The sequence below is a fragment of the Scaptodrosophila lebanonensis genome, unplaced genomic scaffold (genome assembly GCF_003285725.1).
Source record: "Scaptodrosophila lebanonensis strain 11010-0011.00,11010-0021.00 unplaced genomic scaffold, SlebRS2 tig00000072-arrow-pilon, whole genome shotgun sequence".
Classification (NCBI taxonomy): Eukaryota; Metazoa; Arthropoda; class Insecta; order Diptera; family Drosophilidae; genus Scaptodrosophila; species Scaptodrosophila lebanonensis.
Genome location: NW_022060558.1, coordinates 3,270,799 through 3,285,657, shown reverse-complemented (window position 1 = coordinate 3,285,657; position 14,859 = coordinate 3,270,799). Strand labels below are relative to the sequence as shown.

The following is a 14,859-nucleotide window of genomic DNA, read 5'->3' as shown; positions in this document are numbered from 1 at the left end:
CACAAACGTGCCTATTCAGAGTAATTAGCGACCTAAAATTCATCGTTGGGTATTACTCTCCTCACCCGAGCATATTTTCAATTTGTACACTTTGTATAAGAAGTATGCCCCAATAAGTGAGGCAGACTTGAACTTATCTGAAAACGCACCTATAAGAAAGACAAATTTCAAAAGCCCTAATCGAATTTAGGAAATCTTTGTTCATATAGAAATATTACAGAATATATAGTACTGAGTGGTATTGAACCAATTCAAATAAAAAACCAAAGACTATTTCAAAATTATAGATTGAAAAGATAACTCACAACGCCATAATTATTTAGTTCAATTGGGTTTGGGTTCTTCGATTTTTTCAAGAACACAAAATAATTCCGTTTTTTTCCAATTTTCTTTTACAAAATAAACCCTTAAATATGAAAAATTAATTAATAACAGATAGATATCAACCCTTACTTCTATATTTGAACCAGATGTTAAAAAACGACTATTAAGTTGGCGTGAAGCCTTGATTATAGACATTTCTAATATGGGATCGCAACAAGGTATACAAAGTCACTTGTCAAATGTCTATTTCACAATAACAGCCGCCAAAAATATCAGCACTCGATCATTCATTTATCTGGTCGAGGTGCGTGTGCATGGGTCAAATGGGGCACGAGTCCACACACCAGAACATAAATAAACTCGCACTCACATCACCCCATATGCTTATATTAAAATTCAATTACTCAATGACCCACTTCGATTGCCGGCAACACCTATTAATTGATCTCACAATAACAGCGCTGGGCCAGGGGGGTTGAAGAGGCTCAAGCGGCAGCCTCACTCGCCTCCCTACTATTAGTACACGCGCCACAGCCCACCTCAGGCTCACCTCCGGCCAGACCAGGCCATAGCACGCACTCGGCGCCCGGTCACTCTAACTACAGCAGCAGCAGCAGCAGCAGCAGAACAACAACAACAACATTAGCAGATACAGTAACAAGAACCGAAAGAGAAACTAACGAAGCCAATATGCCACACTAATTGTGTCCAATAAACAGTCATCAGGATCGGGCAGGGCAATGGGAACGAGACCGCATTATGCCATCATCATCTGCATACATTGATGAAACAATAAGCGAAAGATCACACGGCAGGATAACAATAAGGACAGCCCACGCACAAGCAAACGCATACAGAGCACACGCAGGATGAGCAGTGAAGTATGCATTAAGGATAATAACACCGGCCCTAAAGAGCAACTCAGCAACAGCAACAGCAACAGGAGCAACAACAACAACTGCAACCTACGAGCTAAACAACGACAGCTGCAAATTTTGTGCTCTGATCCTTTAAAAAAGCGAAGCATGTGGCCAAAAGGAAAACAAATGAAAAAAAATTGTGTGAGAAACTTACTTTCAGCTCGGTTCCCACGCCACGAGCCACAAGGATTGTTGTGTAGGATTGTCCTCCAGCACATGCAGCTGTTCATCGTTTCAACATCGCCAGCAACAACAACAGCAACAACCACTGCAGGAAGGGCAGCGTAAGCGTCAGAGCAGGCCGCAATTATGTTGGGATGCGCGAGCGAGCGAGACGAGGCACTCATGCGTAAGGGGGTAGATTCTTGACGGTGCAGTGCAGTTCGGATATAAAAGCAAGTCCCGTCGGCTAACAGAGCATCATTCACGATACAACCAGCGAACGCAACACAACGTTCCGTCGAGCTCAAAGCTTAAGTAACAGACACAAGAATTCCATACACAAAATATACGTAAAAATGGAATACGCCACAAAGACACAAATCTACCAAAAGGTGAAGAAACCGATGTTGGAACGCCAGCGTCGTGCACGCATCAACAAGTGCCTGGACACGTTGAAAACACTTGTTGCTGAGCTCCGCGGTGACGACGGAATTCTGCGCTTGGACAAAGCGGAAATGCTCGAGTCGGCTGTGGTTTTCATGCGTCAGCAGGCGTCTAACAAAAGGACGCAGCAAGTGGAGGAGGCACCAGTGCCTCTGGAGAGCTTCCGCAATGGCTACATGAATGCTGTTAACGAAGTGTCGCGTGTTATGGCCGCAACACCTGGCATGAGCGTCGATCTGGGCAAATCAGTGATGACGCATTTGGGTCGCATCTACAAGAACCTGCAGCAGTTCCATGAAGCTCAAACAATGACGACGACAATGGCGCCAGCAGAACCAATGACACCTCTGACTATCAGCTGCCCGGCTCCACTTAGTCCCGCCTCGTCTGGTTATCACAGTGATTGCGAAAGTCCAGCACCGTCGCCAATGGAGAGTGAGAAATTGTGGCGCCCCTGGTAAAGCAAGCAAAACACTGAAATGTACAACGCAACTGTGATAATCAACTGTGATATAGGCCAATAGCAACTAGCACCAATAAATACGAAAACAAGAAACCATTTAATAAATAAAATTTCAACTATACATAAATTATTTTATGGGTTATTATTTTTTAAGCAACGCGCTTTGTTGAGTACAGATGCGGTTGTCCCTTTATTTCGCTAAATGCCACTTATTACTACACTGTGTAGGCAAAATCGGGGGGTTACTTTGTATGGCTAATTTTAATTAGTTTGCAACCCTCACTGCTACACTGATTTTGCAAACCTTAGCCTCCGTTTAAAAAGCCGTTATAATCTGCAACTCAGTATTACAGGGAGTTGGCAGCATCAATCCGAACTTTTTTTGTGCAGTCTAAGCAACTCTGGGTAATTAGGCGTTTTCGATACACAATCTATCGATAGCATCATATGTATATTTTTACATCTCTATGCGGCTAAATCTGCAATATTTAGTTCGGGTGTTTCGAATTCAAGTTTCCAATATATAAATAAATCGTAGATGTGTACTAACAACAACAACAAGTAATTGAGCCTTTCGTGCAATCAAAAAAAGTGATTACGAATTAAATAAAACATATTTAAAATCCAAAATATTTAATCAAAGCAGATGCAAAAAAATTGAGACGAGAACGCCATTTGCAGTATTAGCGAGTGCGCGTGAATTTGCTAGAAGAGAGAGGCAAGCTGAACAGCACATACAGACATAGCAAGCGAGTTGGTAGGACGGTCGGTCGCAGAGCAGTTTTACGGGCGAAAATTAAGAAAATTATATACTTTTCGCATAAAAATAATTACGACTCGATCAAAAGTCAGTGCAGTGTTGTTATCACGCTGCATGCGCTGATAAAATGTGCGAGTGCAAGTTTGGCTAAATGCAGCTAATAAAAATTTGGTATTACCAATATTTCGTTTTTTAATTGCTTTTGTTTATTTTTTGTATGGGCCAGTATTAATTTTTTCTTTTGCTCTGCCCGCTTGTGTGTGTATGAGTTCGTTACTCGCTCCTTTGACGTCGCGTGTATGTATGTTGTTGTTGGTGTGTGCGCCTACACCACTACTCGTCGCTCTCGTTTTTGAAGCAAGCAAGCAAGCAGCACAGTGTTGCCGTTCTAACATCGGCTAAAAAAATTCAATTGGTGTTGCCTATTTTTAAAACCAAACAAAATGATTGCTTATCGACTAAGCGCGACTAATGTGCTCAAAATTAAACCCCAATGTATAACTCAAAACGAGTTGTGATCATTTAAAATATTGATTACGTTAATTTCATCGGCTTAGAGCAAGCGTGGCAACCCTATTTAATTGCAGTCGTCTGTCTGTATATGTTGGTATATTGTTTGTGCAGAGCGCAGCCAGCGTGCTTTTAACTAAATTAAATGGTGCACAATGTTGAAATTTTATAATAAAATGCTAACTAAAGTTACCCCAAATTGAGAGTTAAATTGGTGCGTTGACCGCACGGTGTATTTGCGTAACAATTTGCCAGGCACATGCAACTGTGCGCTTGATTTTTCGGCGGTAAACACTCACACTCGTACTCCGTACATGCGTCGTCGCCTCTGTAAGTGTGTGTATGTGTGTACTCGCTGCCTGCCTGCCTTGCCAGCCATTGCTGAGATGCTCATAAATACGTGCGAGTTTGTATGAGTGTGTGTGTCTGTGTGTGTGCGCGTGAAATTCTACGTATCGAAAAAATGGTGCAAAATACGAAAACGAAAAAAAAACATAGCTAAAGCATAAAATTGTACAATTCCATTCGCAGGATACCAAAAAAAGGCACACACTAAACAGCAATATGGAAACGCAAGAGTTTAACTAGACGTGGGCCGCAGCACAACAAAACAAAAGCAATAAAACGCTTGCAAAAATTTTGTACATGGCAAGAGCGCTAATTTAGGCAGAAGTTAGTCAGGGTAGCAGAAGCAGCAGCAGCTTAGCAGCTCAAAAGCAGCGGCGAGCGCGCTGCCAACAGGAAGTGAAGAAGGACAGACTGACTGGGCAGGAGCAACACGACGAGAAAAATTATTAAACAATAGAAAGAAAGCAAACCCCAATCAACAAATAGAGAGAGGAAAAGAGAACAGCTATAATATTTACGCTGGCGTCGGCAAACAAGTTACTACTACTTCCACAATTACTACTAAAATATTGCAATTGGTGTGTGCTAGTGTCGTCGATTAGCAAAAACATTAACGACAACAACAGCAACATTTGTCGTTGTCGTTGGGCGGCACAGTAGCATTTAGTCAACAACATACAACAACAATACAACAAAAACACCAAGCATGTATCCCACACCGGTGCGTCACCCAGCCGCTGGGGTAAGTAACCGAACCATCGTGGCCAAAGCGATAGCAACAACAATAGCAGCAGCCATTGCGGCATGTGTACAAGTGTTTGCTAATTGTATTCTCTTTGCACGCCCCGCCGCCTGCCCCACAGGGACCACCACCTCAGGGCCCAATCAAATTTACCATTGCCGATACATTGGAGCGCATTAAGGAGGAGTTCAATTTTCTACAGGCACAAAATCACAGGCAAGTATCTACGACGACGTCGACGATGGTGATGGTGATGACGACAATAGGGATATGGCACGCTGTTGTCTGTGCGACGAAGACGGCTCCAATTCTCTTCATTTGTATATGTATGCGTGTGTTTGGCTCTGTTGCCGTGGCTGCTGCTGCGTCTACCAAACCGGTTTACGCGCCTCTTCATGCTGCGCCATATGCGCAAACATACACACACATATATAGATATATAGACGGATTCGTAAATATATGGAGCGTGTAGATGTAGGCTAAACCTGAGCGCTTCCTTGTCCACGACGGAAGCTGTGCCTGTTACCTTTATGTGTTCTCGGCTACTTTTTTGTTTTTTGCCAAGTCAACTAATTTGCTGATCGTGTTTTTCTGTGAATTTTAGCATTAAACTGGAGTGCGAGAAGCTAGCGAATGAGAAAACCGAAATGCAGCGCCATTATGTTATGGTAAAGAAACAGCCAATTCCTTAATAAGCGGATCTCACTAAACGCCTTGCACCTCTTCCACTTTCTCTTTTATTGCAGTACTATGAAATGTCCTATGGCCTTAATGTGGAAATGCACAAGCAAACGGAAATCGCCAAGCGTCTGAACACATTGATCAATCAGCTACTTCCATTCCTACAGGCCGATCATCAGCAACAGGTACTGCAGGCCGTGGAACGCGCGAAGCAAGTAACAATGCAGGAACTGAATCTGATAATTGGGGTAAGTTCTCTCATATTATCACCGAAAATACCGAAATGTGAAGACTTCCTTACAATCCCCTCCTGTACCCAAGAATTATTGACTAATAATATTTATTATGGGCCGGATCTATTATCGTTACGTAATATTAAAAAGATTTTGCGTCACACTCTACCATTGAATTTCAAAATAGTTCGCGTTTAACGGAAGTTGGGACAGGTCCATAGATTGTTTGAAAAACAGAAGAACGAGATTTCAACCGATCAATAAATATACATAGTCAATTTATATTTTAACGGTTGAGTCTGGATTCTGATTTTATAATAGCATGAACTCTTCACTTTAGGTAACATTTTCTTAATGTTAAATTCTGCATCCTTAAACTTGATAAGCTAAATTAACTAAAAAAGTATTCAATGAAATTGTTTATCCATTAAAATTGTCGATCAATATATTATTGGGTACAGGGTATTCTACAGTCGATGCACTCGAGAATAGAGTTTTCAAGATAGGCTTTTTCATTTTGTTAATTTTGTTTATTTATTTATTTTACTTGCGTGGCCAAATTTGTACACGATTCAATGCCACTTACATTGGCGCCCACAACAATTATCAAATACAAACAATACATTCAAAAAAATAAAAACCAACCAAAATTATGCCCACAATCCTAAAACGTGTGTGTGGTGTGGCGTGCCGCCTTCCAGCAGCACCAGCAGCAACATGGAATACAACAACTTTTAGTAAGTTATTTTTGTTGCAATTTTAGTTTTAATGAGAGAGTTGTCCGTTTTTTCATGCCCTACATCGTTTGTTACATGTTACACACTACAGTACTGCTCGATATGATCAACTTAAATTCAGTTAAATCAATACATAACATTTGAGGTGAAATACTTATTAATAATAGCGTTTATACACAGCAAACGCATTTTCAGTAGATTTTCATTCAATTTTCCATTTAGTCGACAGAGCGCCAATAGAAATTTGTAAACTCTCGGTTGCATTGTCCATTTAAGAATCTTGTCACTAATACATTTCTTAATATATTGTTATTATAAGGTTTAAAATATAAAAATTATTCTTCATAACAAGTACAATTTTTGACTGGAAATTAAGATTAAAATACCATGAGTTGATTTTATTGAGTGTTTACTGTTGCTATTGTGATTATTTTTATTGCTATTATTGTTGTTGTTATTGTGCTCATTTAGTAATTTATTAACATTATGCTCAAGCTAAACGCCGTTGTTGTTGGTTTCTTATTATTATTATTTCTACTACTATATTGTTGTTGTTGTTGTTCGCACACACACACGCACATGCACACTTAAAGCTTTTTGTTATTGCTGCTGCTGCCGCTGCCGTCCGCTCTTTTGCTCGCTCGTCCGTCGCTCCTCATTATAAGACAAATACAAATAATATACTATACTCGTACTATAAACTTGGCCGCACATCATTTGTCAGCGTTAAGTTTCTTCTTCTTTTTACTTTCTAACCGAAAAAGCAGATACTGCTGCTGCCTGCCCATATGCACGCACAAAAGCTCGCTGCTTCGAAATGGTATTTTAAGGCAATTCTTAAAAATGGTTATCTTTTCACGTTTTCAGCAACAAATACACGCTCAGCAGGTACCAGGCGGTCCACCTCAGCCAATTGGCGCCCTGAATCCGTTTGGGGCCTTAGGCGCCACCATGGGCCTGCCACATGGCCCACAGGGTTTGCTCAAAGCGCCGCCAGATCACCATAGACCAGACATAAAACCCACGGGCCTGGAGGGACCAGCGGGCGCCGAGGAGCGCTTGGTGCGTATAAATATATAATACGATTATGACATGGATAGGTCATTATTAATTACTCTACTTAATTACAGCGTAATTCGGTTTCACCAGCGGATCGTGAGAAATATCGCACACGCTCGCCACTGGACATTGAGACCGACACGAAACGTCGGAAGGACGAGAAATTACAAGTAAGTTTATGCACCACGCCAAAATTATAATTCAACTTTGCACAATTCCGACTCTGAGGTTTCTGTTCGAAATGATCTAATAATGGTCTTTTATGGGTTAAAAACCAATCTAGTAAACTTTAAAAATACAAGAGGCTGAGAGCTAGAAACATTTTTATGTTGTTACTTTTTTATTAATGACATGGGTGTGATATTGGATCAATTATTTGCTTGTCTTTGGAGTGTACTTGAGATCTCCATCAATCAATCAATCAATCTTATTATTAATAATCATTTTATTAATAATGATCAACGTTTTATATATGCGTAATAATTTGAATGGAATTTCGGAACTTACAATTTTTTATTTATCCCCGATATGAATGACATACATTCATTAGTTGCTTCAAACATTCATTGCATAGCGCCTTGCATCTCAACTCACCAAATCAACCTCATATAACACTAAAAGTAGTACATTGCTCATCAAAGAATTGAATCATATTAACTCATATGCTCGCAAAATGTATCCAGAAATAATCTATACTAGTCATAAAATCATTTCAGATAGTGATTTACCGCTAAATAGCTCTCTGATCTAATCTAGCACTCCTCTATATGATTCGGTTAAATACAAATATTATTGTTGTTGTATTAAAATTGCTTGATTTTTTATTAAACGAGTTTTATTTTATTTATATTTTGTATTTTTTCAAAATTATTTACAGGAGGATGAAGGCGAGAAAAGCGATCAAGATTTAGTCGTAGATGTTGCAAATGAAATGGTGAGTTGAGTTTCATTGCTGCGTTCCCCAGACACAACACACACGCACACCCATTACATTATACATACTAAATGTTTCACTCATCTGATTGATTTGCAGGAATCCCACTCTCCACGTCCCAATGGCGAGCATGTGTCCATGGAGGTGCGGGACCGGGAAAGTTTAAATGGTGAACGCTTAGATAAACCTGGCAGTAGTGGAATCAAACAGGAGCGTCCGCCCTCTCGCTCAGGCTCAAGCTCGTCGCGTTCCACACCCAGCCTCAAGACAAAAGATGTAAGTTAAATCGTTTTACTATGGATAATATGGATGATTCGTTGCAACAAATACTCATCTCAACATTTTTATAGATGGAAAAGCCAGGCACACCGGGTGCTAAGGCACGCACACCGACACCAAATGCTGCCACACCAGCTCAGGCTGTTAATCCTAAACAAATGATGCCACAGGGTGGTCCACCGCCAGGCGGCTATCCTCCATCGCCCTATCAACGGCCAGCGGATCACTACCAGCGTCCACCATCGGATCCTGCCTATGGCAGACCGCCACCAATGCCGTACGATCCTCATGGGCATGTGCGAACAAATGGCATTCCACATCCTTCGGCACTAACGGGTGGAAAGCCGTAAGTTCTATAAACAATTACACTCTAGTCAATTAATTTAAACCCAGAGCAAATAAGTTATTAATACTTTGTAAAAGAAATTTGAGAATAGGCTTGTGGTTGAATTGGCACATGTATCCCAATCATTGCAAAGATTGGTATACAGTGAAAACTTCCTTAATGAACGCCTCTTTGATCCGGACACTCTTCAGCGGACACTTTCTAAAACATTCGATCGGTGTATAAAGTATTTAAGTATCCCTTCCTCTTGGGTAAACAAAAATTGGCTGATCGTGAGGGTCCGGCCAAGAGAGTTTCCACTGTATTAATTTAGGTTTATGCCATTAAAATTCAATTTTCCGTCTTCATCTAATCGTAGTAATAATTAACATATGATTGATCGCATTGTTAATGTTGATATATTTTCTCTTTCAGTGCATACTCTTTCCATATGAACGGTGAGGGCAGTTTGCAACCGGTGCCATTCCCACCGGATGCGCTAGTTGGCGTTGGAATTCCGCGACACGCGCGACAAATAAACACATTATCGCATGGAGAGGTCGTCTGTGCTGTAACCATTTCAAATCCTACAAAATATGTTTACACGGGGGGCAAGGGATGCGTCAAAGTCTGGGACATTTCACAGCCGGGAAATAAAAATCCCGTTAGTCAGCTAGATTGCCTGCAACGTGACAATTATATAAGATCGGTGAAACTGCTGCCCGATGGACGCACGCTGATTGTGGGAGGCGAGGCATCGAACTTGTCTATATGGGATTTGGCCAGCCCCACGCCACGCATTAAGGCCGAGTTGACCTCAGCGGCGCCTGCTTGCTATGCGCTTGCCATTAGTCCTGATTCGAAAGTGTGCTTCTCATGCTGCAGCGATGGCAACATTGCCGTCTGGGATCTGCACAACGAGATACTGGTGCGTCAGTTCCAAGGACATACCGATGGTGCTTCATGCATTGACATTAGTCCGGATGGTTCGCGCCTATGGACCGGTGGTCTAGATAATACGGTGCGCTCATGGGATTTGCGCGAAGGTCGTCAGCTGCAACAGCACGATTTCAGCTCTCAAATATTCTCGCTAGGCTACTGTCCAACAGGTGCGTTAGGAATACACATTTCAACTTTTTAACGAAATACTAATGAGTCGCTATTGCATTTGTTTAGGTGATTGGCTGGCCGTGGGCATGGAGAATTCACACGTTGAAGTATTGCATGCATCGAAACCGGACAAGTATCAGCTGCATTTGCACGAGAGCTGCGTGCTGTCGCTGCGCTTTGCTACATGTGGCAAGTGGTTTGTTTCCACGGGCAAGGACAACCTGCTTAACGCATGGCGAACACCCTACGGTGCAAGTATATTCCAGGTGAGTTATCAATATTCAGTTCAATATTAATATGCGTTCAATCCCAAATTTTAATGAATTTGTTCATTTTTGAAGTACATAATTTTATTTAATTCAACAAAGGGCTGTGACCGATCGCCCTTAAAGATACGTTTGTTCATAGCCGGTTACAGGAGTTAACGGTTTTGAACGTACTCCTTCATAAATAATTTACTAATTTCCGCCTTTTTCTCTTATTTTTTTAGTCGAAAGAAACATCATCCGTACTTAGCTGCGACATATCAACTGACGACAAATACATTGTGACGGGATCGGGCGATAAGAAGGCTACTGTCTACGAAGTTATTTATTAAAAATCGTTTTTTTTCATTTTGTAAGAAGCGCATATAGTTTTTATTACAAGAAACCAACCAACCAACCAATCAAGCTAAAGTGAAAACACAATATGGCAGGCATAAAGTTCAACAAAAATCAACAGAAGCAGCAGCAAACGAAAGCGAATTGCTACATAAAGATAGATACAACAAAAAATCTATAAAATATAAAAAGTAAAAATTAAGCATACTTGTAGCTACTAAGCTTAAGCTAAGTCCAATAAAAGTTGCAACACAAAAATGTATGTGGAATGAATGGCGGCAGCAGCAGCAGCAGCCACAACCGCCACAAAACAACAAGTCGGCGTTACCTACGTTCATCAAAGTGCAAAGTCGGACGGTACGAAGACGTTGCACAGATTTAGTCATTGCAGGAGCGTTGAGATTATGATTATCGATGATATGAATAGTGCGAGCGTTTTTTAGATTTTTTGCTTTTAATTTGTGTATAAGAAACCGAAAAAAATCGAACGTTTTTTGTAATTTAGCGGATGAAGTTTAGACAGACAGAGTGTGGCAGCAAGCGTAAACAACTTTAAGTTTTAAGTCGTAAAACATTGTTTAAAGTAAAACTACCTACCCCACGAACACCCCTAAACACACATACACCCACACACCTCCACACGTGCATACATACAAACAAACACACAAACATTTGCATAAAGAAAAGTATAAATATATAAATATAAATGAATATAATTAGTAAGCATTTTAGTTAAGAATTTTACATTATAAATTTAAAAAACAGAAAAAAAATGAAATTAAGCAGGCGCCGTCACACAAACACACGCTGAACACACTCAACTCACATAAATTACAGTTAACAAATGTTAACGAACGACATCAACCTATTAACAAATTTTGCTTGGTGTATATGTAATTTGAAATGTACGAACATTTTGTCATGTCTTTTCCAAAACGAATCAACAAAAAAAGTCCAAAATCCTATGTTTTGTGTAACGGTTGCGGCAGCAACAACAAAGGCAAATCGTGCGCGTTTTCAGCAAACTTGTTTAGATGTTAGTATATATAGTAATGAAACGATGTATATATATATATGTATACACATATATATAGAGCGAGTTTCGCTAAACGCACGTCGTCATTAAGCTGATGCAAAATTGTAATAAGCAAGAAGAGTATAGAGTGCAGCACACGCTTCGATTTTTAATTTTACAAATATTATTGTGGTTATATAATGTATATAAATTTATTATAAATAATTGAAGCAAACGAAAGAAAAAATAAAAAACTATATGTAATCAAAGTAATGTAAAGAAACAAAACAAAAAAGGACTTTAAAAAACATCTGTGGTGTAGACACTGCGTTGCTTAGGAAGGGGTGCTCCCTGCTGACGTGCCAGCTTCGTTTGTAGCTCCCGCAAACTATCGCACTGACGGCCCGAAATGTGTCGAAACTTTTCAATGGCAATGGGCAGCAAATTATCCACCAGAAAGATTTTGTTCTTCATCACAAAATTGGGCTGAAAAGATAAGAATGGCAATTCATTTGTAATGGGCAATGCAAAATGTACGAAAATGTGCTTCCTGATAACAAACTCCCAAAGCATATCTATTTAATTCTCTCTGATATAACAGGCTTCCAAATTAAAATATTTTTTAATTCCCCCTTCCCGACAAGGCTAATTCTGCGACCTATCGTTGGAAGTATTTCTTCAATCACAGCCATATTCTTAGGCAAAGATAAGATTTACAAATTTAAATAAATAGGATTTGTTTTCAAATTATGGCGATCCAAATTTTAAATACCTTATTTTGTTTAAACTAAGACGTTTGCTATCGGCAGATTATTACACAATTTTACGAATCAACTTACATCCACAGCCATGTCACTGGGCGGTTTTAGCGCATGCTGGGCCACAAACAGATCACGCAACAAGAGCTCCAAGCTTTGTAGCAGTGTCTCGCATTTGGCCAGACAGGCACAGTGCTCCGTAAGCTGTAAAAAGTGGCGTATGAAAACCACCGTCGATTGTGTCAAATTTATCCAAGTATCGCCAGTGGTTTGGGCACGCACATCAATGCCCAAGCTATCTAGTTCGAGAAGCATTCGCTTCAAATTGGATTTCGTGTGCAGGTTATGAGGTTGCCAACTCTCTTCGGTGCGTCCTACAGTATCCAGTAAACGTTGCTTGGATTCCTCAATTAGAGATTCGAGCGTTGTGCGCAACAGACCTTCCAAATGGTAGCTAATGTCCAGACCAATCTCTGTCAGCTTCGTAGATGGTTTCCGGACGCGTTCCACACACTTTGCCACAGCTTCCAGCGCTGTGCCCTTGGTTAGATAATGTTTGATTAACTGACTTGCAAAGTACTGCAGTTCAGCATTGCACCAGACAACGAGCGCTGTGGGAAGAGTTTTGACCTTAATATTTATTGAAAAGAAGATGCACATCTCCACACTTACCGCTTACGCAGGCGGGCTGCTCCTCAAAGGCGTTCAGAAAATCACATGCCACTTGCGTTAGATCACAGAAGAATAGCTCGGAAATTTCAGCATTATTGCGACGAGCTTCACGCTGTGCCACGCGCAAACTTACAGTACACACTTTAAGGAGAGTGGCGCTCGCCTGTCGGAATCGGCCCATTTCCACGAGTATTTTGAGCGGCCGCTTAACGGCGCGCAGCGCAATTTGCAAATTGCGATTGTGGCTGTTAGACAGCTCTTTGAGTAACACGTTGGTCAGTTTTAGCTCCTGCTCCTTCACCTTGCGCTCAATGATGGTCGCACTTGGCAGTTTATTGTTCAAGCGCAGATAGTCCTGTGTGCGCTTGATGAGTGCTTGGGCATCTTCAAAGTGACGTTGCGCAATGAGCGTCTGTATCTCCTCACTGGCAGTGCTTACCCACTCGGGCGTCTCATCCTCCAAGGACTTGGGCTCTGCTGGGCTATGCGATGGCGGGGGTGTTTCACTTTTCGGTTGCTGTTTGACACGCGTGGGTGGTTGCGGAGCCGGACCTTTTTTGGTTTTCTTTAGCTGATCAAATCGAAAGGCTTCGTTTAGTTTCTCAATCCATTCGCTTTTGCCAGCAGCTGTAATACTTTGATACATCTTAGACCCGTCGGTTGTTATAATGCTAATGGCATTCTTGACGCCATCCAAGTCTCTTATGTTGATGACAGCGATCTTTTTTGGATCGTATTCGCTGAGAAACTCGAGACGCCTGCAATTATCTTAATGTTAATACGGTTCCGAACAATTCAATCACAATTTCATTCATACTTGTCATGCTTAACTTTGCACACGATGAGCACATCGTTGAACAGGAAGAAAAATACCCGCTGTATGGGTCGGTAATCATTGGGATCTAGTTCAATAAGCGCACCCTCGTTCAGAAATGTTTTCCCCTCCAAGTTTCCATTAAAGCCCTGCACCATTTCTTTAACAGCGCGCGTCGCGTGACTGTTCTCCAGATCTTCGGTGGTTGCATTGTCCGCCTCCACGCTTTCCGCCTTTAAATTGCTAGAGGTTTTACCGTCCGTCAACGATGCCAATATGTTGCGTTGTTCAATGAGTATATGAGACAACTGGTACATTTCAGACTCCAGATCTGTGAAGAGTTCAAAGTTATAAAAGAGCGCAGATGTTGATTTGAGTTGGAGCGGACTTACGGGTTATTTCCTTTGCGGTTTCAATGAACTTCATATAATTCCTTTTGCATGTTTGCTTCAGTGTTGCCGACGTCTGCTCACTGTATGCCTCAATTTCTTTCTTTCTCTGCTGTAAATCACTGCCGCCTACGCATTCACGCGTCAGCTCCTTTGTATCTGTGCGGTTAAGGTTGAAAAAAAGTTACAATTGCTCCCAAAAAAAAAAAAACAATAACAATGCACAGCAAACGCCTACATTTGTCAACACTAAAGTTGAAGTCGTCAAATTCCTTCATGGATTGTGTCATCTTGGATGGAGAAAGAGCCCTAATGTGGCCGGAATATAAGTTGTGGTACCGAACGTCTTAATAAAGCACAATTATGATTTTACTAAGCCACTACAACTGTTTCCGCCTATGTTTTGCTTATTTCTCTTTTCGCATGGCGTGCTGCCAACTTGGGTCGTGGAACCGCTACCGATATCAATAGATTCCTAAATAGTTATTTTCTATTCGATTTAGATTTAATGTATGCATGAAAAATGTATTAACTTGACAGAAGAGAAAAGCAAATCAGCATTTAATCGTGAGATAGCA

At 40.9% G+C, this 14,859-nt stretch overlaps 3 protein-coding genes across 8 annotated transcripts; 2 read left to right on the top strand and 1 right to left on the bottom strand.

The window, feature by feature from the left end:
* The first annotated feature begins 1,762 nt into the window (after positions 1-1,762).
* LOC115625529 (enhancer of split m8 protein) lies at positions 1,763-2,311 on the top strand. The gene has a single exon (XM_030520603.1). The coding sequence runs from the start codon at positions 1,763-1,765 to the stop codon at positions 2,309-2,311; it is 549 nt and encodes a 182-aa protein (XP_030376463.1).
* Positions 2,312-2,789: 478 nt separating this feature from the next.
* Positions 2,790-11,912, top strand: LOC115625038 (protein groucho). Of its 6 annotated transcripts, none has more exons than XM_030519879.1 (14): positions 2,790-2,874; positions 4,115-4,673; positions 4,795-4,889; positions 5,278-5,341; positions 5,420-5,602; positions 6,289-6,324; positions 7,192-7,386; positions 7,455-7,553; positions 8,261-8,317; positions 8,417-8,593; positions 8,668-8,942; positions 9,357-10,030; positions 10,098-10,297; positions 10,522-11,912. In XM_030519879.1, exons 2-14 carry the CDS (start codon positions 4,638-4,640, stop codon positions 10,627-10,629), a joined length of 2,199 nt encoding a protein of 732 aa, XP_030375739.1. In that variant the 5' UTR covers positions 2,790-2,874; positions 4,115-4,637; the 3' UTR covers positions 10,630-11,912. The 6 variants fall into 6 exon arrangements, with proteins under 6 accessions (XP_030375739.1, XP_030375740.1, XP_030375743.1 ...); XM_030519880.1 differs by lacking the exon at positions 2,790-2,874 and adding an exon at positions 2,884-2,904; XM_030519883.1 differs by lacking the exon at positions 2,790-2,874 and adding an exon at positions 2,930-3,244 and having other exon boundaries at positions 6,292-6,324.
* On the bottom strand, positions 11,836-14,741 carry LOC115625039 (exocyst complex component 8). The gene is made up of 6 exons (XM_030519885.1): positions 14,520-14,741; positions 14,285-14,440; positions 13,896-14,223; positions 13,079-13,836; positions 12,488-13,017; positions 11,836-12,134 (listed from the first exon to the last, which is right to left on the bottom strand). The coding sequence occupies exons 1-6, from the start codon at positions 14,569-14,571 to the stop codon at positions 11,949-11,951; spliced, it is 2,010 nt and encodes a 669-aa protein (XP_030375745.1). The 5' UTR covers positions 14,572-14,741; the 3' UTR covers positions 11,836-11,948.
* Between the last annotated feature and the right edge of the window lie 118 nt (positions 14,742-14,859).